General features: G+C 67.5%; 2 protein-coding genes across 2 annotated transcripts; both read right to left on the bottom strand.

Moving 5' to 3' along the window:
- Positions 1 to 982: 982 nt before the first annotated feature.
- LOC144247786 (DNA-binding protein RFX5-like) lies at positions 983 to 13,542 on the bottom strand. Its single transcript, XM_077789370.1, has 13 exons — positions 13,520 to 13,542; positions 12,520 to 12,680; positions 12,197 to 12,230; positions 11,991 to 12,073; positions 11,382 to 11,510; positions 10,294 to 10,410; positions 10,002 to 10,089; positions 8,938 to 9,136; positions 7,604 to 7,692; positions 6,967 to 7,523; positions 6,688 to 6,714; positions 2,734 to 2,763; positions 983 to 1,173 (listed from the first exon to the last, which is right to left on the bottom strand). The coding sequence occupies exons 2-13, from the start codon at positions 12,636 to 12,638 to the stop codon at positions 999 to 1,001; spliced, it is 1,647 nt and encodes a 548-aa protein (XP_077645496.1). The 5' UTR covers positions 12,639 to 12,680; positions 13,520 to 13,542; the 3' UTR covers positions 983 to 998.
- Positions 13,543 to 16,434: 2,892 nt separating this feature from the next.
- On the bottom strand, positions 16,435 to 22,606 carry LOC110484443 (methanethiol oxidase-like). The gene is made up of 9 exons (XM_077789341.1): positions 22,418 to 22,606; positions 22,159 to 22,279; positions 21,104 to 21,286; positions 19,357 to 19,538; positions 18,934 to 19,012; positions 18,195 to 18,316; positions 18,026 to 18,118; positions 17,322 to 17,440; positions 16,435 to 16,597 (listed from the first exon to the last, which is right to left on the bottom strand). The coding sequence occupies exons 1-9, from the start codon at positions 22,586 to 22,588 to the stop codon at positions 16,435 to 16,437; spliced, it is 1,233 nt and encodes a 410-aa protein (XP_077645467.1). The 5' UTR covers positions 22,589 to 22,606.
- Positions 22,607 to 24,307: the final 1,701 nt, after the last annotated feature.

The raw sequence follows: 24,307 nt of genomic DNA on the forward strand, positions 1-24,307 counted from the left end.
CGGGCTGGGAGCGGCGGAGCGGCGGAGCGGCGGAGCTCCCGGGCGGAGCGGAGCGCGGCCCGAGCCCCGGCGGAGCGCGGCCGGCGGAGCGGCGGGCGGAGCGCGGCCCGAGCCTGAGCGGAGCGCGGCCCGAGCCCCCGGCGGAGCTCCCGGGCGGAGCGGCCCGAGCCCCGGCGGAGCTCCCGGGCGGAGCGCGGCCCGAGCCCGAGCGGAGCGGCGGAGCGCGGCCCGAGCCCGAGCGGAGCGGCGGGCGCAGCTCCGGGCCCGGCGCAGCTGCCCCGGCCCGGCGCCGCCTCACGGCGCTGAGGGGCGGCCCCGCCGCAGCGCCCCCTGCCGGCCCGGCGGCGCGCGCGGGCTCCGCCGGGGGCGGGGCCGGGGGCGGGGCCTGGGCTGGTTGTGCGCCCGTGAGCGCGCGTGGGCGTGGCCTGTGTGGGTGGGGGCGTGGTCTGTACATATATGGTAAAAGGGGCGTGGTCTCGTGCAGCTGGGGGCGGGGTCTCGCCACGGGACAAGCCCCGGGCGCCCCGCGGGTTCCGCGTCCGCCAAAATCGGCGATTTCGGGGGAAAATCGCCCCGCATGTCGCTGCCACCGCCCGGGGGGCTGCGATGGGGTGTCCCACCCCTGTCAGTGTCCTCTTGCACTCTGCCATGTCTCCCTCACAGTTCCAGTGTCCCCTCCCCATTCCCAATGTCCCCTCCCCACTCCCAGTGTCCCCCTTCCCACTCCCCATGTCCCCTTCCCATTCCCCGTGTTCCCTCCCCATTCCCTATGTCCCCTCCACAGTTCCAATGTCCCCTCCCCACTCCCCGTGTTCCCTCCCCACTCCCAATGTCCCCTTCCCACTCCCAGTGTCCCCTCCCCACTCCCCATGTCCCCTCCACAGTTCCAGTGTCCCCTTCCCACTCCCCGTGTCCCCTTCCCACTCCCAGTGTCCCCACCCAGTGCCCGCGCTCACAGACACGACAGCCACACCGCAGTGACTGGTTTTTACTGGTTTTTACTGGTGTGGCACAGGGGACCCCCTCCCTGTGCCCACCCTCGCGTGTGCCTCGTGGTGCCCGGAGCAGGGCTGTCCCTGCGTGTCCCCCAGGGGGGACCCGGCCTGGCTGTGCCCCCGCCGTGCCACGGCCTCCGGTGCCACCCTGGTGCCCGTCCTGCCGTCCCTGATGACGCTGACGCGGACGGGAGTGACGGGCCTGGCGGGCGCGGTGGCACTGCCAGGCCTGTCCCCAAGGGCGCCACTGCCACTGCCAGGGATGTGCCTGTCCCTAAGGGTGGCACTGCCCCTGGACGGGCAGTCCCTGACAGGGATAGTGGCACCGCCACTGACCGGCGTGTCCATGACGGGGGGAGTGCCAGGGACGTGCCTGTCCCCAAGGGTGGCACTTCCCCTGGACGGGCAGTCCCTGACAGGGACGGTGGCACTGCCACCCCCTGCCCCGGCCCCAGCAAGGAGGGTGGCACTGTCCCCAGACGGGCAGTCCCCAACTGGGACAGTGGCACCGTCCCTGGACGGGCACTCCCTGACAGGGCGGGTGGCACTGTCCCCAGACGGGCAGTCCCCAACTGGGACAGTGGCACCGTCCCTCGATGGGCACTCCCTGACAGGGACGGTGGCACTGCCACAGGCCAGCACGTCCCCGAGGGGGAGGAAGGCATGGGCGGGCACCCTGGATTCCACGATGGTGGCAGTGACCCTGGGGATGGAGTCCCCAACGAGGACGGTGGCACTGACGTAGACGGGCGTGTCCACGAAGGTGACAGTGCCCCTGGCCAGGCTGGCCTTGACGGGGACGGTGACGCTGCCCAGGATCCTCCTGTCCATCACGGTGCCGCTGAGCGTGACCAGCGCGTCCACGATGGTGGCAGTGCCCCTGGACGGGCAGTCCCTGGTGGGCACGGTGGCACTGCCGGCCAGCGCGCCGTCCCCAGGGGTGCCACGGGCCCAGAACGGGCTGTCGCTGACGGGGACGGTGGCAGTGCGGGTGACACTGCTGGTGACGGGCGTGTCCACGATGGTGGCAGTACCCCTGGACAGGCTGTCCCGGACAGGGACGGTGGCACTGCCAGAGAGCAGCCTGTCCCCAGCGGTGCCACTGTCCCTGGAGGGGCAGTCCCTGCCAGGAGGGGTGCCACTGTCAGTGCCCAGCCTGTCCCCAGCAGTGCCACTGACCGGCCTGTCCTCAATGGGGACAGTGGCAGTGCCACTGTCAGTGCCCAGCCTGTCCCCAGCAGTGCCACTGACCGGCCTGTCCTCAATGGGGACAGTGGCAGTGCCCCTGGATGGGCTGTCCCTGGTGGGGACAGTGGCAGTGCCAGAGACTGGCACGTCCCTGACCGTGCCAGCTGGGCTGTCCCTGGTGGGGACAGTGGCACTGCTCCTGCCCAGCCTGTCCCCAGGGTCAGAGGCCCTGGGTGACCTGTCCCTGACGGGGACGGTGGCACCGTCCCTGACCAGCCTGACCCCGCTGCCACTGGCCCTGGCTGCGCTGTCCCTGCTGGGGACACTGCCCCTGGCAGTGCCCGGCCTGTCCCCAGCGGTGGCACTGCCCCTGCCCGGCCTGTCCCCTCTGCCACTGTCTCTGGGTGACCTGTCCCTGGTGGGGATGGTGGCACTGCCCCTGCCTGGCCTGTCCCCTGTCGTGGCACTGCCCCTGGCTGAGCTGTCCCTGGCAGGGACAGTGGCCCTGCCACTAACTGGCCTGTCCCCAGTGCCACTGTCCCTGAGTGACCTGTCCCTGGTGGGGACACTGCCACTGCTCCTACCTGGCCTGTCCCCAGTGCCACTGTCCCTGAGTGACCTGTCCCTGGTGGGGACAGTGGCACTGGCCCTGCCCAGCCTGTCCCCAGTGCCACCGTCTCTGGGTGACCTGTCCCTGGTGGGGACAGTGGCACTGCTCCTACCTGGCCTGTCCCCACTGCCACTATCCCTGGGTGACCTGTCCCTGGTGGGAGCAGTGGCACTGCTCCTACCTGGCCTGTCCCCAACAGCAGTGGCCCTGGGTGACCTGTCCCTGGTGGGGACACTGCCACTGCCCCTGCCCGGCCTGTCCCTTGTGGTGGCACTGCCCCTGCCCAGCCTGTCCCCTGTGGTGGCACTGCCCCTGCTCAGCCTGTCCCCAGTGCCACCGTCCCTGGGTGACCTGTCCCTGGTGGGGACACTGCCACTGCCCCTGCCCAGCCTGTCCCCAGCGGTGGCACTGCCCCTGGAGGAGCTGTCCCTGGCAGGGACGGTGGCACTGCTGGTCACCGCTTTGTCCCCAGTGCCACCACCCCTGGGCGAGCCATCCCTCCTAGGGACAGTGGCACTGCTGGAGACTGGCTTGTCCCTGGCAGGGACGGTGGCACTGCCACTGACTGATCTGTCCCCAGTGGTAGCACTGCCCCTGGCTGAGCTGTCCTTAACAGGGACAGTGGCACTGCCCCTGCCTGGCCTGTCCCCAGCGGTGCCACTGCCCCTGCCCGGTGTGTCCCCAGTGGTGACACTGGCTCTCACTGACCTGTCCTTAACAGGGATGGTGGCACTGCCACCATCTGAGCTGTCCTTGATGGGGACAGTGCCACTGCCAGCAACTGGCCTGTCCCCAGTGGTGGCACTGCCCCTGGCTGCGCCGTCCCTGACAGGGACGGTGGCACTGCTCCTGCCCGGCCTGTCCCCACTGCCACTGTCCCTGGGTGACCTGTCCCTGGTGGGGATGGTGGCACTGCCCCTGCCCGGCCTGTCCCCAGCAGTGGCACCGCTCCTCACTAGCCTGTCCCCAACAGCAGTGGCCCTGGGTGACCTGTCCCTGGTGGGGACACTGCCACTGCCCCTGCCCGGCCTGTCCCCAGTGCCACCGTCCCTGGGTGACCTGTCCCTGGTGGGGACACTGCCACTGCCCCTGCCCAGCCTGTCCCCAGCGGTGGCACTGCCCCTGGAGGAGCTGTCCCTGGCAGGGACGGTGGCACTGCTGGTCACCGCCTTGTCCCCAGTGCCACCACCCCTGGGTGAGCCGTCCCTCCTAGGGACAGTGGCACTGCTGGAGACTGGCTTGTCCCTGGCAGGGACGGTGGCACTGCCACTGACTGATCTGTCCCCAGTGGTGGCACTGCCCCTGGCCAGACTGTCCTTGACTGGTGCAGTGGCACGGCCACCAGCTGGGCTGTCCCTGACAGGGACGGTGGCACTCCTGGTGACCGGCCTGTCCCCAGTGGTGGCACTGGCCCGGGGTGAGCTGTCCTGCCTGGGGACAGTGGCACTGGCCCGGGGTGAGCTGTCCTTGATGGGAATGGTGGCACTGCCACTGACTGGCTTGTCCCTGGCAGGGACGGTGGCACTGCTGGTCACCGCTTTGTCCCCAGTGCCACTGCCCCTGGGTGAGCCGTCCCCCCTAGGGACAGTGGCACTGCTGGAGACTGGCTTGTCCCTGGCAGGGACGGTGGCACTCCTGGTGACCGGCCTGTCCCCAGTGGTGACAATGCCCCGGGGTGAGCTGTCCCTGACAGGGACGGTGGCACTGCCAGGACCTGGCTTGTCCTTGGCAGGAACGGTGGCACTGCCACCGACTGGCCTGTCCCCAGTGGCACTGGCCCTGGGTGAGCTATCTTTGCCAGGGACAGTGCCACAGCCACCAGCTGGGCTGTCCCTGGCAGGGACGCTGGCACTCCTGGTGACCGGCCTGTCCCCAGTGGTGGCAATGCCCTGGGGTGAGCTGTCCCTGACAGGGACGGTGGCACTGCCAGGGCCTGGCTTGTCCCTGGCAGAGATGGTGGCACTCCTGGTGACCGGCCTGTCCCCAGCAGCGTCACTGCCCCGGGATGAGCTGTCCTGCCTGGGGACAGTGGCACTGTCCCTGGCCAGACTGTCCTTGATGGGGATGGTGCCACTGCCACCAGTTGTGCTGTCCCTGATGGTGCCACCACCCCTGACTGGCCTGTCCCCACTGGTGGCACTGATCCTGGAGGGACTGTCCTTGACAGGGATGCTGGCACTGCCACCAGCGGTGGGGACAGTGGCACTTCTAGCAACCGACCTGTCCCTGGTGACACTGGCCCTGGAGGGGCTGTCCTTACTGGGGACAGTGGCACTGCCAGGGGCTGGCTTGTCCCTGACAGGCTTGATGGCACTGCCACCAGCTGGGCTGTCCCTGATGGGAATGGTGGCACTCCTGGTGACCGGCCTGTCCCCAGTGGTGGCACTGCCCCGGGATGAGCTGTCCCTGACAGGGACGGTGGCATTGCCACCAACTGGCCTGTCCCCAGTGGCACTGGCCCTGGGTGAGCTGTCCTTGACAGGGATGGTGGCACTGCCACCAGCTGGGCTGTCCCTGATGGGAATGGTGGCACTCCTGGTGACCGGCCTGTCCCCAGCGGTGGCACTGGCCTGGGATGAGCTGTCCTTGACAGGGATGGTGGCACTGTCAGTGACAGACCTGTCCTCCATGGTGGCACTGCCAGCGTCCAGCCTGTCCCCAGTGTCACTGCCCTTGGGTGAGCTGTCCCTGACAGGACTGGTGTCATTGCCAGCGTCCAGCTTGTCCCTGACGGGGACAGTGGCACCGCCAGCGTCCGGCCTGTCCCTGACGGGGACAGTGGCACTGCCAGCGTCCAGCCTGTCCTCCATGGTGTCATTGCCAGCGTCCAGCCTGTCCCTGACGGGGACAGTGGCACTGCCAGCGTCCGGCCCATCCTCAGTGGTGGCACTGCCAGTGACGGGTTCGTCCTCCATAGTGACACTGCCAGTGTCCCACCCGTCCTCAGTGTCACTGACCATGGGTGAGCTGTCCCTGACAGGGACAGTGGCACTGCCACCACCAGGATAGCCACCACCAGGGAAGCTGGCACTGCCACTGACCGGGCTGTCCCCAAGGTGGGTGGTGGCACTTCCCTCAGCTGGGTTGTCCCCAATGGGGACAGTGGCACTGCCATTGACCAGGCTGTCACTAACGGGGACAGTGGCACTGCCATTGACTGAGTTGTCACTAATGGGGACAGTGGCACTGCCACCACCAGCAGAGCCACCACCAAAGACGCTGTCACTGACTGGGCTGTCACTAACAGAGACAATGGCACTGCCACTGACAGAGCTGTCCCCAAGGGGGACAGTGACACTGGCACTGACAGAGCTGTCACTAACGGGGACAGTGGCACTGTCATTGACTGAGTTGTCACCAATGGGGACAGTGGCACTGCCACTGACTGGGCTGTCCCCAAGGTGGGTGGTGGCACTGCCACTGACTGGGCTGTCCCCAAGGTGGGTGGTGGCACTTTCCTCAGCTGGGTTGTCCCCAACGGGGACAGTGACACTACCACAGACAGAGCTGTCAGTAACGGGGAAAGTGGCACTGTCATTGACTGAGTTGTCACCAATGGGGACAGTGGCACTGTCACTGACCAGGCTGTCCCCAGGAGGGACGCTGGCACTGCCACTGACCAAGCTGTCCCCAAGGGAGACGCTGGCACTACCACTGACTGGGCTGTCCCCAATGGGGGTGGTGGCACTGCCACTGCCTGAGCTGTCACTAAGGGGGACAGTGGCACTGCCATTGACCATGCTGTCCCCAGGGGGAACAGTGGCACTGCCACTGACCGAGCTGTCACTAAGGGGGACAGTGGCACTGCCATTGACTGGGCTGTCCCCAATGGGGGTGGTGGCACTGCCATTGAACGGGCTGTCCCCAATGGGGGTGGTGGCACTGCCATTGAACGGGCTGTCCCCAAGGGGGGTGGTGGCACTGCCACTGACCGAGCTGTCACTAAGGGGGACAGTGGCACTGCCATTGAACGGGCTGTCCCCAGGGGGGACAGTGGCACTGCCATTGAACGGGCTGTCCCCAGGGGGGACAGTGGCACTGCCACTGACTGGGCTGTCCCCCCCAGCCGCCGTGTCACTGTCAACCTCCATGCTGTCCCCAGCAGCCTCAGCAGCACCGCCCGCGACCCCCCTGTCCCCACCGGGCACGGTGGCACTGCCACCCCCGGGTGACCCCCCCGGGCCCGGCGAATCCCCTCCCTCGTCCCCCCTGGGGACCTCCGCGTCCTCGGGCGACATCGCCGCGTCCCCGGGCCGCTTGCGGGGCCTCCCGCGCCGCCTCTTGTGCGCGCCGCCGTCGCCGGCCGCCTCCGGCGCCCGCTTGGTGCCCTTGCCGCGCTGGGCATCGCCGTCCCCCGCCGCCCGGGCGCCGCCGCCGGGGGTCTCGGCCGCGGGGACCCCCACGCCGGGCAGCAGCACGTTGAGCACGGGGATGGCGGCGGGGCCCGGGGCCAGCGCGGTGCCCACGGGCAGCGGCAGCGCCACCTTGACCGTGCCGCCCAGCGGCGCCGCCGTCAGCCGCGGCACCAGCAGCGGCGGCGCCGGGCGGGCCGGCGGCGCGCCGGGGCCCGGCGGCCGCTCCGCCGCGGGGACGCGCGGCAGCAGCAGCGGCAGCCGCGCCACCAGCGCCGTCACCTGCGGGCTGCTGCCCGGCCGCGGCGGCTCCGCCGGCCTCTTCTTGTCCGGCCGCGGAGAACACACGGGGCCCTTGGGGACCGCGTCCTTCTTGGCCTGCGCCGAGGGGCTGCGCTCAGGGCTGCGGGCAGCGCCGAGCGCCCGGCGGGCTGGGGAGGGGGCCGGGGGGTCCTCACCTGCTCCTGGCCGCTGTCCGAGGGGTCCGGGCCGTTCTTCTTGGGGGCTGCGGCTGGCCGAGGCTCCTGGGGGGGCTTGTCCGTGTTCTCTGGGGGAGGAGGGGATGTGACCGGGAGGGCAGGGGACACGGGGAGTGGGGAGGGGACTCTGGAACTGTGAAGGGGACATTGGAACTGTGGAGGAGATATTGGGAGTGGGGAGGGGACACTGTAACTGTGGAGGGGACTCTGGGAGTGGGGAGGGACACTGGGAGTGGGAAGGGAACACTGGAACTGTGAAGGGGACATTGGAACTGTGGAGGGGACACTGGGAGTGGGAAGGGGATGCTGGAACTGTGGAGGGGACACTGGGAGTGGGAAGGGGACATTGGGAATGGGGAGGGGACATTGGGAGTGGGGAGGGACATTGGGAGTGGGAAGGGAACACTGGAACTGTGGAGGGGACACTGGGAGTGGGAAAGGGACACTGGAACTGTGGAGGAGACACTGGGAGTGGGAAGGGAACACTGGAACTGTGAAGGGGACACTGGGAGTGGGAAAGGGACACTGGAACTGTGGAGGAGACACTGGGAGTGGGAAGGGAACACTGGAACTGTGAAGGGGACATTGGAACTGTGGAGGAGACATTGGGAGTGGGGAGAGGACACTCGAACTGTGGAAGGGACATGGCAGGAAGTGTGGAAGAGGACACTGACAGGGGTGGGACACCCCATCGCAGCCCCCCGGGCGGTGACAGCGACATGCGGGGCGATTTTCCCCCGAAATCGCCGATTTTGGTGAACGCGGAACCCGCGGGGCGCCCGGGGCTTGTGCCGTGGGGAGACCCCGCCCCCAGCTGCACGAGACCACGCCCCTTTTACCATATATGGGCATCGACCACGAGGCCACGCCCACCCCAATCCCCGTTCACGTCCAACCCACGACCCCAGGGGGGTGGCAGTGTCCCCACGGGGGTGGCAGCATCCCCAGTGGGGTGGCAATGCTCCCAGTGTGGTGGCAGTGTCCCCAGGGGGATGTCCCCAAGGGGGTGGCAGTGTCCCCAGGGGGGTGGCAGTGTCCCAAGGGGATGTCCCCAGGGGGGTGGCAGCATCCCCAGGGGGGTGGCAATGCTCCCAGGGTGGTGGCAGCATCCCCAGGGGGGTGGCAGTGTCCCCAGGGTGGTGGCAGTGTCCCCAGGGGATGTCCCCGGGGGGTGGCAGCATCCCCAGGGGTTTGACAATGCTCCCAGGGTGATGGCAGCATCCCCAGGGTGGTGGCAATGCCCTCAGGGGGGTGGCAGTGTCCCCAGGGGATGTCCCCGGGGGGTGGCAGCATCCCCGCTGTCCCTGGCTGACCTTGGACCACCATGGCCATGAGCAGGTCGGCGTGGGCCGAGCGGGGGCTGATGATGTGCTGCTGCAGCAGGAACTGCGCCACCTCCACGATGTTGTTGAAGGAGCGGCGCAGGATCTTCTCGGCCCAGTCGCACGTCAGGGCACACGCGGCCTCCGTCACCTCGCTGCTGTAGGAGTGCGCCAGCTCGGCCAGCTCCACCTGCGGGGACAGCAGGGGACGTCGGAGAGGGACAGGGATGGCACAGGGACAGGGACAGGGACAGGGACAGCACGGGGACAGGGACAGGGACAGGGACAGCATGGGGACAGGGACAGGGACAGGGACAGGGACAGCAGGGGACAGGGACAGGGACAGGGACAGGGACAGGGACAGCACGGGGACAGGGACAGGGACAGGGACAGGGACAGGGACAGCACGGGGACAGGGACAGCATGGGGACAGGGACAGCAGGGGACAGGGACAGGGACAGCACGGGGACAGGGACAGGGACAGGGACAGGGACAGCAGGGGACAGGGACAGGGACAGGGACAGGGACAGGGACAGCACGGGGACAGGGACAGGGACAGGGACAGGGACAGCAGGGGACAGGGACAGGGACAGGGACAGGGACAGGGACAGCACGGGGACAGGGACAGCATGGGGACAGGGACAGGGATGGCACAGGGACAGGGACAGCAGGGGACAGGGACAGGGACAGGGACAGGGACAGCACGGGGACAGGGACAGGGACAGGGACAGCATGGGGACAGGGACAGGGACAGCAGGGGACAGGGACAGGGACAGGGACAGGGACAGCGCGTGAAACTGCGGCCAGGAGGACAGCAGGGAGGGGACAGCAGGAGGGTCATGGTGTTGAGCAGGACACGGGAATGAGCTCACGGAGACTGATGGGGACAGGATGGGATTCATGGAGCAAAGCAGGACCTGCATCCCACCCTCCCCTCCCCTCCTCTCCCCTCCCCTCCCCTCCCCTCCCCTCCCCTTCCCTCCCCTCTCCTCCCATCCCATCCCATCCCATCCCATCCCATCCCATCCCATCCCATCCCATCCCATCCCATCAGCTCTCACTGTCTCAGTCACTTTGAGGTCCAGGCTGGGCAGGGGAGGAAGGCTGACCACGGTCTTCCTCCGGATCCCGCCATAGCAGTACGTTGGGAGGGTCAAGGATTTTTTCCCAAGCCAAAAAAACCGGGAACCAACCCCTGAAGAACCCTCAGGAATGGGAAAAACTGGGGAAAACCGGGAAAACCAGAAAAAGAATAGGAAAAATGGGAAAAAAACAAGAAAAAAAAGAGGAAAAAACATGAAAAAGAGTAGCTGGCAGCACCAGGAATTCCAGCCTGGGGAAGGATATTTGGATTGTCCGCGGCCTCCCAGGCGCCGGGCTTTGATGTTGGGGAAGATTTCCCGGATGATCTTGCCGAAGTTGGCCGTGCTCAGCGGGCGGCAGCCGAGGTTGTCGCAGTAGCGCCTGCGGGGAGGGGCCTGGCGTCACCGGGAATGCCGGGATAGTGCCAGGGAATCCCGGGATAGTGCCAGGGAATCCCGGGGTATTGCCAGGGAATCCCGGGATAGTGCCAGGGAATCCCGGGATACTGCCAGGGAATCCCGGGATAGTGCCAGGGAATCCCGGGATACTGCCAGGGAATCCCGGGATAGTGCCAGGGAATCCCGGGGTATTGCCAGGGAATCCCGGGATACTGCCAGGGAATCCCGGGATAGTGCCAGGGAATCCCAGGGTATTGCCAGGGAATCCCGGGATAGTGCCAGGGAATCCCAGGGTATTGCCAGGGAATCCCGGGATAGTGCCAGGGAATCCCAGGGTATTGCCAGGGAATCCCGGGATAGTGCCAGGGAATCCCGGGATACTGCCAGGGAATCCCGGGATAGTGCCAGGGAATCCCGGGGTATTGCCAGGGAATCCCGGGATACTGCCAGGGAATCCCGGGATAGTGCCAGGGAATCCCAGGGTATTGCCAGGGAATCCCGGGATAGTGCCAGGGAATCCCGGGATACTGCCAGGGAATCCCGGGATAGTGCCAGGGAATCCTGGGATAGTGCCAGGGAATGCCGGGATAGTGCCAGGGAATCCCAGGATAGTGCCAGGGAATCCCGGAGCAGCAGGGCTCCCAGGATGGGGAGACCTGGGACACCAGGAAAGAGAACATGGGACACCAGGACAGGGTGATGTGGGACACCAGGAGAAGGACATGGGACACCAGGAGAAGGACATGGGACACCAGGACATGGGGACGTGGGACACCAGGACATGGGGATATGGCACACCAGGACATGGGGACGTGGGACACCAGGACATGGGGACGTGGGACACCGGGACAGGGTGATGTGGGACACCGGGACAGGGTGATGTGGGACACCGGGACACGGGTCCCCGGGCACACGGGCCATGGGGACACGGTGCCGTGGGACACCCCGGCTCACTTGTAGGCGTCGTAGACGTCCTGCTTGGGCAGGCAGGTGTCCGTGTGCTCCTCCAGGTGGTTGCGGATCCAGCTGCAGGCGTGCATGTGCTCGGCCGTGCCCAGCGCGCTCAGCTCCAGCGAGGAGCCGCTGCTGCTGCTCCGCGGGGATCCCGGGCCAGGCGAGCCGCAGCAGGGACCGGAGGCACGGCCGGGGACCGGAGGCAGGGCCGGGGACCGGAGGCACGGCCAGGGACCGGAGGCACGGCCGGGGACCGGAGGCACGGCCAGGGACGGGAGGCACGGCCGGGGACCGGAGGCAGGGCCGGGGACCGGAGGCACGGCCGGGGACCGGAGGCACGGACAGGGAGGGGAGGCACAGGGAGAAGAGGCAGTCGGCATCTCTGTCCTGGCTCTGGTCCCACAGATCCACCCTGGAGCATCCCTGTCCGTGCCATCCCATCCCATGGATCCCACCCCACCTCATCAGCTCCATCCTGATCCAGTCCTGTCCCAGCTTCATTCCATTCCACCTCCATCCCAAACCCTCCCACTCTCTCATTCCCATCCCACCTCACCTCACCCCACAGATCCCATTCCCAGGGATCCCACCCCACGGATCCCCCCTCACCTCTTCTCGCCCAGGCTGGGCCCCGAGGGCAGCTGCAGGTACAGGTAGAGTTTGTCGCTGTCCGAGAACTTCTGCACGTCCTGCTGCGCTCCCGGGACAAGGACAAGGTGACGGATCCACCGGGATGAGCCCGAGGAACAACGGGATCAGCCAGCAGACGTGGGAATTCCCTGCCCTCCAGCCCAGCATTCCAGGGGAACACTCACCAGGATGGAGTCCACCTTGCTCTGCACGGATTTGCTGCGTGGGACAGAGGCCGCCACGAGTCAGGGATGAGCCCAGAAAATCCTGGGATTGCAATTCCGGCTCTTCCCAAGACTCCTTCCAGAGCTCAGAGATCCAGGACGGATCCAGGATGGATCCCACCGCACCGGGGGCGTGCTGGACTGCTTTGGCACCAAAAGGGGCACCTCTGTCCCCACCTCTCCTCCCTCCAGCGCCCAGGGCTCCGAATCCCCGGTCCCCATCCCCTGGGCCCCGCCTGGGGCGCCCTGGGGGAATTCCCGAATTCCCGGGGCCCCGCCCTTACGAGATGTTGCCCCGGAGCTCCTGGAGCAGCGTGCTGGACTCGGTGGCACCGCCGCGGGCGCTGCCCGGGGACAAAGTGCCCCTCCTGGTAGCTCTGGGCCCCAGCTCCTCGTCAGCCATGGCAGCCGCGTCCCGCCGGGAGCAGGACCCAGCGGGAATTCGCTTTAAGGGCAGGACAGACGCATTAGGGATTCTCAGCGCACGTGTGGGCAGCGGGAATTCGCTTTAAGGGCAGGACAGACCCATTAGGGATTCTCAGCGCACGTGTGGGCACCGACACGAGCCGCCGGCGGCCGCGGGACATCGGCAGCGACCCGGGCGGGGCTGGGGCGCCGGGACACCGGGACAGGCGGTGCCCGGGGACACAGCGAGGAGACCCGGGGGACACGGGGCCACGAGGCCGCCGGAACCAACCCCGGGGCCGCCGCAGCCTCCGCGCCCTCCCCCGCGGCCCGGGGCGGCACCGGGGGCCGGGACCCCCGTCCCGCGGCCGAGCCCGCGGTGTCCCGGGGTGTCCCCCCGGTGTCCCCGCGTGTCCCGGGGTGTCCCGGGGTGTCCCGGGGTGTCCCGGGGTGTCCCCCCGGTGTCCCGGGGTGTCCCCGCATGTCCCCCGCGTGTCCCCCCGGTGTCCCCCCAGTGTCCCGGGGTGTCCCCCCAGTGTCCCCCCGGTGTCCCCCCGGTGTCCCGGGGTGTCCCCCCGGTGTCCCCCCAGTGTCCCGGGGTGTCCCCCCAGTGTCCCCCCGGTGTCCCCCCAGTGTCCCGGGGTGTCCCCGCGTGTCCCCCCGGTGTCCCGGGGTGTCCCCGCGTGTCCCCCCGGTGTCCCCCCAGTGTCCCGGGGTGTCCCCGCGTGTCCCGGGTGTCCCCCCGCGTGTCCCGGGGTGTCCCCGCGTGTCCCGGGTGTCCCCCCGCGTGTCCCGGGGTGTCCCCGCGTGTCCCCCCGGTGTCCCCCCGGTGTCCCCCCGGTGTCCCCAAGCCCACCCCCCCACCAGCCCCGCACCCACCTGGTCCCGTCCTGCTCGGGGGGTCCCGGGGGGGGAGGGGGGGGGGAGGGGAGGGGTCCCGCCACGTGCCCCGCGCCCCCCGCGCGAACCGAAAGTGGACGCGCCCCTCGCCCGCCGCGCGCGCCCCTTCTTTTTTTCTGATTGGCCGCGGCGCCGCTGGTCTGCCCGGATACGGCGGCGGCCGCGGCTGTGATTGGCTGAGCCCGCCCCCCGCCCGCCCGCCGGCGAGCGGTGAGCGCCCGGATGTGGCGGGGCGGGAGGGGCTGAAATCTGCCTGGCAACAGCGATCTGATTGGTCGGGCCGGGCGGCGCGAGGGGAGACGGGTGTGCGCTGAGTGTGCAAGCGGGTCACGTGGGGAGGGTCCCGCGCGTGGGGGCCGTGCAACAGGGGGGGGAGGTCACGTGCGCGAGTCACGTGCGAGTGTGCAAGGGGGGTGAGCGTGCAAGGGAGGGTCACGTGGGTGTGTCACGCGTGCAAGGTGTGTGCAAGGGAGGGTCACGTGGGTGTGTCACGCGTGCAAGGAGTGTGCATGGGAGGGTCACGTGGGTGTGTCACGCGTGCAAGGAGTGTGCAAGCGGGTCACGTGGGTGTGTCACGCGTGCAAGGAGTGTGCAAGGCGCGTGCGAGGAGCAGGGAAAGGAAAAGGAAAAGAATTTTCCTTGGAATGATTTCATCCCGCGGGTCACGTGCATCCCGCAATTCCCGAATTCCCAAATCCCAGAATTCCTGAATTCCCGAATCTCGGAATTCCCAAATTCCGAAATTTCAAACTCCAAATCCCCAACTCCCGGAATTCCCAAATCCCAGAATTCCCAAATTCCCTACTCTTGGAATTCCCAAATCCCAGAATTCCCGAATTCCCCACTATTGGAATTCCCAAATCTCGAATTCCCGACTCCCGGATTTCCCAGGGGGATCACAGCCAGTTCCCACATTCCCAAATTCCTAGGGGGAGGGGAAATAAATCGGGAAGCAGATTTAAAAGACAGCATTTAAATCAATTTTTTAATATAAATCCCTGCTCCCACCGGCTGGGAATTCCAAGGAAAAAGCTTTGGAACAGCTGGAAAATTTCGGGGGAAAGGGATTTGAATGGTTCAAATTCCACGGAGGAATTCCAGCCTCTCCCTGAGGGGAAGGATTTCTTTCACCGTGGATTTCCCCGGGATTGGGTTTGGGATCGTTATTCGCAAAAAATGCCCCTTTTTCCACCCAAAAATTCCACTTTCTGGGAATAACCGGTTGGGAATTTGCCCGGAAAAAAACCCAAAGGATCCTTTTTTCCCAGGAAAAAAAAAAAAAAAGACACCAAACCCAGGGAGACGAGGGGAGGATCCTCAAACCCCAAAACCCCAAAATCCCAAAATCCCCAGGGTGAGGGAAGAGGACCTGGAGCTTCCCGACTTTTCCAGGGGCTCCTTTGGAAAGGAGTGCCGAGGGTTTTTGGGGAAGTTGCAGATTTTTACTGGGAAGGGGGAAGAGTGGAAAACTTTTAATTGAAGTTAAATTAACGGGACTGGAGTTTTAATTGCAGGGGGCGAGGCTTCGGAACGCGGAGTTGGGGATTGTGGGATTTTTTGAGATTTTGAGATTGTTTTGGGATTTGGGGATGGATGGGACCTTAAAGCTCATCCCGTTCCACTGGCCCCGGTGGCTGCAGGAGCTGCCCAGGCTGGGCTTGGGCAATTCCAGGGATGGGAAATCCATGGAAAAACCTGGGCCAGGGAAGGATTGATCCCAATTATTTCACTTTATTTCTGGGCAAAACCTTCCCCGGGAGCCCCCAGGGATAAAACAAGGGGGGAAAAGAGATGGGGGGAGAAAAAAGGATAAAAAAGGGATGCAAGAGGGATAAAACAGTGATGAATTCCACCCCTGGAAGCAAACCCCCGGGAAAAGAACCAGCGCCGGGAATTTCTCCCGGACACTTCCAGCGATCCCCGCCCGGCCCCGCCCGGCCTGGCCCGGGGAATTCCCGGCCCCGCTGCCGCCCGCAGCCCCCGCCGGGATTGGTTTGTCCCGGGATTTTTCCGGGAATGAGCCTCGGGAAGCTGCGGCTGATGCAGGGAAAAACTTTATTGATTGATTGCAGGGAAAGCAGAGCAGCCCGGGGAGCGGGACGGGAGAGGGACGGGAGCGGGACGGGAGCGGGACGGGAGAGGGATGGCCGGGAATGGCAGGGGGTCCCGAACCCTGAAATCACCCAGGGCACCCCAAATCCCCCCGAGCCATCACCCAGGGTACCCCGAATCCCCCCGAGCCATCACCCAGGGCACCCCGAATCCCGAATCCCCCCGAGCCATCAGCCAGGGCACCCCAAATCCCGAATCCCCCCGAGCCATCACCCAGGGCACCCCAAATCCCCCCGAGCCATCACCCAGGGCACCCCGAATCCCCCCGAGCCATCAGCCAGGGCACCCCGAATCCCGAATCCCCCCGAGCCATCAGCCAGGGCACCCCGAATCCCCCCGAGCCATCACCCAGGGCACCCCAAATCCCGAATCCCCCCGAGCCATCACCCAGGGCACCCCAAATCCCGAATCCCCCCGAGCCATCACCCAGGGCACCCCAAATCCCGAATCCCCCCCGAGCCATCACCCAGGGCACCCCGAATCCCCCCGGAGCCCGAGCCATCACCCAGGGCACCCCGAATCCCGGATCCCCCCGAGCCATCACCCAGGGCACCCCAAATCCCCCAGGCCCATCACCCAGGGCACCCCAAATCCCGAATCCCCCCGAGCCATCACCCAGGGCACCCCAAATCCCGAATCCCCCCGAGCCATCACCCAGGGCACCCCAGACCCGAATCCCCCCGAGCCATCACCCAGGGCACCCCGAATCCCGAATCCCCCCGGAGCCCGAGCCCCGCAGCCGAGGCCGGCGCTGCCGGGGCCAGCGGCGCTGCCGGGGTCCCTCAGGGCAGGGTCACGGATTTGGAATCGCCGCCGGGGAAGCGAATGGCGTGCGCCAGGCACGGCCCGTTGGGCTCCTTGCCGAAATCCACCAGGAAGTTCTTGTTGACGCTCAGGCCGCCCTTGTCCGTGTCCACGTCGAGCTGCAGCATCACCGAGCCCTCCCTGCGCGGGGACAGCGGCGGCTCGTGGCGACAGCGACCGCGGGGCCGCCGGAGCCGCCCGGGGCTGCGGCGGGGCCGCCCGGGCCCGGGGCCAGCGGGACGGGCCGGGGGCGCCTGCGGCTGCCGGTTCCCGGAGCGGGGGACAGACCCGAGAGCAGGACGGGCACAAACCCGAGCGCAGGACGGGCACAAACCCGAGAGCAGGACGGGCACAAACCCGAGCCCAGCACGGGCACAAACCCGAGACAGGACGGGCACAAACCCGAGAGCAGGACGGGCACAAACCCGAGCCCAGCACGGGCACAAACCCGAGCCCAGGACGGGCACAAACCCGAGCCCAGCACGGGCACAAACCCGAGGGCAGGACGGGCACAAACCCGAGCCCAGGACGGGCACAAACCCGAGCCCAGCACGGGCACAAACCCGTGCCCAGCACGGGCACAAACCCGAGCCCAGCACGGGCACAAACCCGAGCCCAGCACGGGCACAAACCCGAGCCCAGCACGGGCTCCGCGCCTCTTTCCCCTCCCCAGCTCCCCCTGCAGCGGCTCCGGCCGCGCCCGGCCAGGCCGGACCCGCTTGGGCCGAGCTCAGCCCGGGCTCGGCTCAGTCCCGGCCCCGCCGGGGCTCGGCCGGGAGCGGCTCCGGGGCAGCCCCGAGGGGTCGCGGCCCCTTCCCCACGGCCGCCCGGGCCCGGGAGCCTTTGGCAGCCGGGAGTGGCTCACTTGATCAGGCTGGGGTAGAACTGCTGGTCCCAGGTGCTGTAGAAGGAGTTGGTCACGTAGAGCCGCTTCCCGTCCAGGCTCAGCTGCAGCGAGGCGGGGCCGCCGTACACGCGCTTGCACTGGGACATGGGACTGGGTTACTGGGAGCACTGGGACACGGGACTGGGAGCACTGGGACACGGGGCTGGGGGTACTGGGGGCACTGGGACACGGGACTGGGAGCACTGGGACACGGGGCTGGGGGTACTGGGGGCACTGGGACACGGGACTGGGGGTACTGGGACACGGGACTGGGGGTACTGGGACAGGGGACTGGGAGCACTGGGACACGGGACTGGGGGTACTGGGGCACTGGGACACGGGACTGGGAGCACTGGGACACGGGACTGGGAGCACTGGGACACGGGACTGGGGGCACTGGGACACGGGACTGGGGGTACTGGGGGGACTGGGGCACTGGGGGCACTGGGACACGGGACTGGGGGCACTGGGACACACGGACTGGGGGCACTGGGGTCACTGGGGCTGTGTGCCATCAGGGGCAGTGAGAGCCAGCAGAGGGTCACACCCACGCTCAGGTGAGCACACACCCACCCACACCCACCCACACCCCCCCCACGCCCCCCCACGCCCCCCACGCCCCCCCACAGCCCCAGCCCCGCTCCCCCGGCCCGCCCGGCGCTGCCGGCCCTGCGGCCGCTCACCTTGAGCACCAGCGGCTCGGGCTGGCCCTTGAGCTCCTCGTCCCTGCACACGGTCACGGGGCCCTCTCGCAGGATGCTGCCGCCCACGAACACCTGCAAGGGCCGCGCTGGCACACGAGCGTTCCGCGGCCGCGGCCCCGCTCCCCCCGGGCCGGGCGCTGCCCCTCACCTGCCCCACCAGCCGGGGCTTGCAGTTCCTGGCCAGCTCGTACTGCCGGATGTCCCCGTGCCACCAATTGCTCACGTACAGGAACCGGTCGTCCGGGCTGATGACGAGGTCGGCGATGAAGGCTGCGGGCAGAGCCGGGGCTCAGGGCACGGGCAGAACCGGGGCAGGGCACGGGCACCTGGCCCGAGCTGGCCTTGGGGCAGCGATGGGGAAATCGGGCTCGGCCAGGATGCGGGTTCGGCCAGGATTCGGGGTCACCCAGCCGGGCTCTGGGACCACCCAGCCGGGCTCTAGGACCACCCAGCCGGGTCTGGGGTCACCTGCCCGGGCTCTGGGGTCACCCAGCCGGGTCTGGGACCACCCAGCCGGGCTCTGGGGCCACCCAGCCGGGCTCTAGGACCACCCAGCCGGGCTCTGGGGCCACCCAGCCGGGCTCTGGGACCACCGAGCCGGGCTCTGGGGTTATCCAGCCGGGTCTGGGACCACCGAGCCGGGTCTGGGGTCACCCAGCCGGGCTCTGGGACCACCGAGCCGGGCTCTGGGACCACCCTGCAGGGCTGTGGGACCACCCAGTTGGGCTCTAGGACCACCCAACCGGGTCTGGGACCACCCAGCCGGCTCTGGGACCACCCAGCCGGCTCTGGGGTCACACAGCCGGGCTCGGGTCACCTGCCCGGGCTGTGCCCGGCTGCAGAACGCGCCGAGCCCACAGCAATGCCAGCCCCGAGGGCACACGAACCTGGCATGGTGGGCATGATCCAGCCCCTCACGTCCTTGGCCGGGATCCGGATCACTTCCTCCACGGCCCAGTTGTCTCTCTGCACAGGGACACCGAGCCCGGCTCAGCCCGCGCTGCCCCCGGCCCGAGCCGAGCCGAGCCGGGCACAGCGGGCTCATTGCCCCGCTGCCCCGCCAGCCCCGGACCCGCGGCTCCCTGGCCCCGCGCCTCCTCCTCCTCCTCCTCCTCCTCCTCCTCCTCCTCCTCCTCCTCCTCCTCATCCTCCTCCTCCTCATCCTCCTCTCCTCGTCCTCGTCCTCGTCCTCCTCCTCCTCCTCCTCCTCCTCCTCCTCCTCCTCCTCCTCCTCCTCCTCCTCATCCTCCTCCTCCTCCTCCTCCTCCTCCTCCTCCTCCTCCTCCTCCTCCTCCTCCTCCTCCACTCGCCTCGCAGGCTCTGGAGAGGCGGAAGATGGCCCCGCTCAGCGCACAGCCCACGTAGCCCTCGGCGGCCTCGGGGCTGTGCAGGAAGCGCACGGTCAGCGGCAGCGAATCCTCGCCCAGGTCGAAGCACTGCGTGAGGCTGCGGCACGACAAGTTCCACACGTTCAGGCGGCGGCCGAAGAGCCCTGCGGGACACGGGGGGAAAGGCTCGGGGGCGCCCGGGGACGGGCACGGCTCCCCGGAGTCAGAGCTGGGCACAGGCAGGAAAGGGCAGGGCTGGGGAGGCGACACTGGGACAGGCAGGAGCTGGGGAGGACACAGAGAAATGCAGGATTAGGGGAGAGCACAGAGAAATGCGGGATTTGGGGAGAGCACAGAGAAATGCAGGATTTGGGGAGAGCACAGAGAAATGCAGGATTTTTGGAGAGCACAGAGAAATGCAGGATTTGGGGAGGACACAGAGAAATGCGGGATTTGGGGAGAGCACAGAGAAATGCAGGATTTGGGGAGGACACAGAGAAATGCGGGATTTGGGGAGAGCACAGAGAAATGCAGGATTTTTGGAGAGCACAGAGAAATGCGGGATTTGGGGAGGACACAGAGAGATGCAGGATTTGGGGAGGACACAGAGAAATGCGGGATTTGGGGAGAGCACAGAGAAATGCGGGATTTGGGGAGGACACAGAGAAATGCAGGATTTGGGGAGAGCACAGAGAAATGCAGGATTTGGGGAGAGCACAGAGAAATGCAGGATTTGGGGAGGACACAGAGAAATGCGGGATTTGGGGAGAGCACAGAGAAATGCGGGATTTGGGGAGGACACAGAGAAATGCGGGATTTTTGGAGAGCACAGAGAATTGCGGGATTTTTGGAGAGCACAGAGAAATGCAGGATTCTTGGAGAGCACAGAGAAATGCAGGATTTGGGGAGAGCACAGAGAAATGCGGGATTTGGGGAGAGCACAGAGAAATGCAGGATTTTTGGAGAGCACAGAGAAATGCGGGATTTTTGGAGAGCACAGAGAAATGCGGGATTTTTGGAGAGCACAGAGAAATGCAGGATTTGGGGAGGACGCAGAGAAATGCGGGATTTGGGGAGGACACAGAGAAATGCAGGATTTTTGGAGAGCACAGAGAAATGCAGGATTTGGGGAGAGCACAGAGAAATGCAGGATTTGGGGAGAGCACAGAGAAATGCGGGATTTTTGGAGAGCACAGAGAAATGCAGGATTTGGGGAGAGCACAGAGAAATGCAGGATTTTTGGAGAGCACAGAGAAATGCAGGATTTGGGGAGGACACAGAGAAATGCGGGATTTGGGGAGAGCACAGAGAAATGCAGGATTTGGGGAGGACACAGAGAAATGCAGGATTTTTGGAGAGCACAGAGAAATGCGGGATTTTTGGAGAGCACAGAGAAATGCAGGATTTTTGGAGAGCACAGAGAAATGCAGGATTTTTGGACAGCACAGAGAAATGCGGGATTTGGATAGAGCACAGAGAAATGCGGGATTTTTGGAGAGCACAGAGAAATGCGGGATTTTTGGAGAGCACAGAGAAATGCAGGATTTTTGGACAGCACAGAGAATTGCCGGCCTGGGAGCAGCCCGGCCCTGCCCGCCCTGGGTTCCAGCCCTGCCCATGCTCAGCCCGAGCCTGGCAAAGGCTCCGGGGCACAAATCGCCTCTCGGGGGCACCGAGCCGTGCCAGCCCCGCGCTCGGCGCTGCCATCGCTGCCCCCGCGGGTCCCCACCTTTCTTGAGGTCCTCGGGGTTGAAGCCACGCCCGGCCAGCCTGGGCACCAGCCCGGCCGAGCTGACCAGGACGTTGTGCTGGGCCTGGTACCAGAAGTCGTGGCCGCTCGGGGGAACCTCACACTCGTTCTCCCAGTTGCCCTTCAGGCCGTAGGTCTCTCCGTCCAGCAGCACGAAGCCACCTGGGCCACGCGAGGGACGCGGCGGTGACAAGGCCAGGGCCCGCGTTCCCAGCGGGACTCCCGGGATGGGAGTTTGGGCCGGGAGATTGGAGTGTGGGCAGGGAAACGGGTATTGGGGCACGGAAACGGGTATTGGGGCACGGAAACGGGTATTGGGGCACGGAAACGGGTATTGGGGCACGGAAACGGGTATTGGGGCACGGAAACGGGTATTGGGGCACAGAAACGGGTATTGGGGCACGGAAACGGGCACTGGGGCAGGGAAACGGGTATTGGGGCAGGGAAACGGGTATTGGGGCAGGGAAACGGGCATTTGGGCACGGAAACGGGTACTGGGGCATGGAAACGGGCATTGGGGCAGGGAAACGGGCACAGGGGCACGGAAACGGGTATTGGGGCACGGAAACGGGTATTGGGGCACGGAAACGGGTAGTGGGGCACGGAAACGGGCACTGGGGCATGGAAACGGGCACTGGGGCAGGGAAACGGGTATTGGGGCATGGAAACGGGCACTGGGGCACGGAAACGGGCACAGGGGCACGGAAACGGGCATTGGGGCATGGAAACGGGCACTGGGGCATGGAAACGAGCACTGGGGCAGGGAAACGGGCACTGGGGCACAGAAACGGGCACTGGGGCATGGAAACGGGTATTGGGGCACGGAAACGGGTATTGGGGCACGGAAACGGGCACTGGGGCATGGAAACGGGCACTGGGGCATGGAAACGGGTATTGGGGCACGGAAACGGGTATTGGGGCATGGAAACGGGCACTGGGGCACGGAAACGGGCACTGGGGCAGGGAAACGGATATTGGGGCACGGAAACGGGCACTGGGGCACGGAAACGGCCGTTCCGGGAGGCAGAATTCACCTTTGCCGTTGCCGGCGGCGTCGCCCGTGTTGGCGATCAGGATGTCCCCGTTGGGCAGCGGGTGGGTGACGGCCAGGTAGCCCTTGTTGCACTTCCAGAACACATCCACGGGCTCGATCGTCTGCAAAGAGCAGCGCAGATTCGGCCTCCGCCCGCCCGGCGCCTTTCCCGGCCTCGCGGAATCCTCCCTCCGAGCCTCCCTCCGGACCCCCCGCCCTTCCCGGCCCTCGCTGCCGCCCCGGGCTCGCCCCGGCCGTACCTTGCAGATCCGCGGCGCCCGGCACTGGGAGCCCACATCCACCACGTAGATGCGGGAGGAGATGAGGCAGGGCAGGACCAGCCGGCTCCTTCTGGCCGCGGCGCCGCTCTCGAAGCAGCCGCAGGCGGGGCCCCAGCCCGCGCAGTGCAGCTCGTCCTTGAGGTTGGGCATGGGCAGCCGGTGGATCACCTGGGCACGGCCAAGGCAGCTCAGGCCGGGCCGGGCCGGGCCAGCCCCGCGGGGAGCGGCCCCGGGCTCCGGGGGGCTCCGGAGAGGGGCCGGGAGCGGCCCCGGGCTTTGGGGGGCTCGGGAGAGGGGCCGGGAGCGGCCCCGGGTTTCGGGGGGCTCGGGAGAGGGGCCGGGAGCGGCCCCGGGCTTCGGGGGGCTCGGGAGAGGGGCCGGGAGCGGCCCCGGGTTTCGGGGGGCTCGGGAGAGGGGCCGGGAGCGGCCCCGGGCTTTGGGGGGCTCCGGAGAGGCACCGGGAGCGGCCCCGGGCTTGGGGGGCTCGGGAGAGGGGCCGGGAGCAGCCCCGGGCTTTGGGGGCCTCGGGAGAGGGACCGGGAGCGGCCCCGGGTTTTGGGGGGCTCCGGAGAGGGACCGGGAGCGGCCCCGGGCTTTGGGGGGCTCCGGAGAGGCACCGGGAGCGGCCCCGGGTTTTGGGGGGCTCCGGAGAGGGGCCGGGAGCGGCCCCGGGTTTTGGGGGGCTGGGGAGAGGGGCCGGGAGCGGCCCCGGGTTTTGGGATGCTCGGGAGAAGGACCGGGAGCGGCCCCGGGAGCAGAGGGCACGGGGAGAAGGTGCTCCCCGGTTTTTTCCCGGTAAGAAGCGCTGCCCCGGAGGGCGCGGGGAGCGCGGCCCCGCAGCGGTCCCGCCCCGGGCCCGGCGGGGCCGGTACCTGGCCGTAGCTGCAGGAGCGCGGGTTGAGGTCCACGGTGGCCAGGAAATCGGGCTGCTCGCTGCAGGTGCACCTGTAGGTGCAGGTCACGTAGGCGACCTCCTCCCGCGGCGCTGCGGACACAGAAGCGCGCTCAGACCGCGCCGGGAAGCCCCGAACGGCCCCGGGGGAGCTCCGGGCAGCTCCCGCGAGTGACCGCCGGGATTCCCGGGCTGCTGCGATTCCCTCCGGCGCCCCCCGGCCGGGCCTGGGGCCGCTCCTGACCCGGGAACAACCGGGAGGAATCTCCGGCAGCTCTGGGAAAGGGGCTCAGCGCCGACGCTGGGCTCAGGGGGACCCCGAAAACCCGCAGCCCCCCGAGGCAGCCCAGCCCCGTGGCCAGCACTCGCCTTTCAGGACTTCGGGACACGCGGGGTACTCGTAGCACGGAGCTCTGCACCTGTCTGGGGAGCAGAGGGGACACCGTGAGCCCGGCCCGGGCCCCGCACCCCGAGCCCGTTCCGAGGGTCCCTCCGTCCCGCGGGACCCCCGGGGCCGCCCCGGGGCCAGCCCGGCCCTCCCCGGGCCCCGCAGCGAGCGCTCGGGGTGGCGCTGCCCCTCCCGGCTGCGGGACAGGGACCCCGGGACAGCGCGGGGCCCGGCCCGGGACAGCGGAGCCCGCGGGGACCGCTCCCCGCCGCGGCGACGGGACCGAGCACGGACGGCACGGGGACAGAGAGGTGTCCGCGGGACGGGCACGGCGGGGACGGAGCTGTCCCCCAGAGCCGGGACACGCTGGAAGCTCCGGCACGGACAATTGCCCCGGATGCCCGGGGCTGCGCCCGAGCCCGCGGGGGTCCCTTACCCATGGCTGCAGCTTCGGGGGTCGCGGTGCTGGCGGCGGAGGAGCCGGAGCCGAGGGGCAGCTGCTGCTGGCTCGGGGCTGGAGCGGCTGTGCCGTGCCCTGCCTGCTGCCGGGGGCCTTTTATCCCCGCCGAGGGCTGGGGGAGCGCGGCCG

Source organism: Lonchura striata, chromosome 33, assembly GCF_046129695.1.
Source record: "Lonchura striata isolate bLonStr1 chromosome 33, bLonStr1.mat, whole genome shotgun sequence".
In the NCBI taxonomy this organism is placed as follows: Eukaryota; Metazoa; Chordata; class Aves; order Passeriformes; family Estrildidae; genus Lonchura; species Lonchura striata.

Excerpts from the sequence above, each read along its gene's own strand:
- LOC144247786 (XM_077789370.1), bottom strand. The coding sequence starts at position 12,638 with ATGGCTGACGAGGAGCTGGGGCCCAGAGCTACCAGGAGGGGCACTTTG. Across the intron at positions 7,693-8,937 it reads CATGGCCATGGTGGTCCAAG|AGAACACGGACAAGCCCCCC; the intron begins GTCAGCCAGGGA and ends CTCCTCCCCCAG. Across the intron at positions 1,174-2,733 it reads AGTGTCCCCACCAGGGACAG|CGTCATCAGGGACGGCAGGA; the intron begins GTCACTCAGGGA and ends CGTCCGCGTCAG.
- LOC110484443 (XM_077789341.1), bottom strand. The coding sequence starts at position 22,588 with ATGCCCAACCTCAAGGACGAGCTGCACTGCGCGGGCTGGGGCCCCGCC. Across the intron at positions 19,539-21,103 it reads CCCCGAGGACCTCAAGAAAG|GGCTCTTCGGCCGCCGCCTG; the intron begins GTGGGGACCCGC and ends CGTGTCCCGCAG. Across the intron at positions 17,441-18,025 it reads CCGAGCCGCTGGTGCTCAAG|TGCAAGCGCGTGTACGGCGG; the intron begins GTGAGCGGCCGC and ends CCCATGTCCCAG.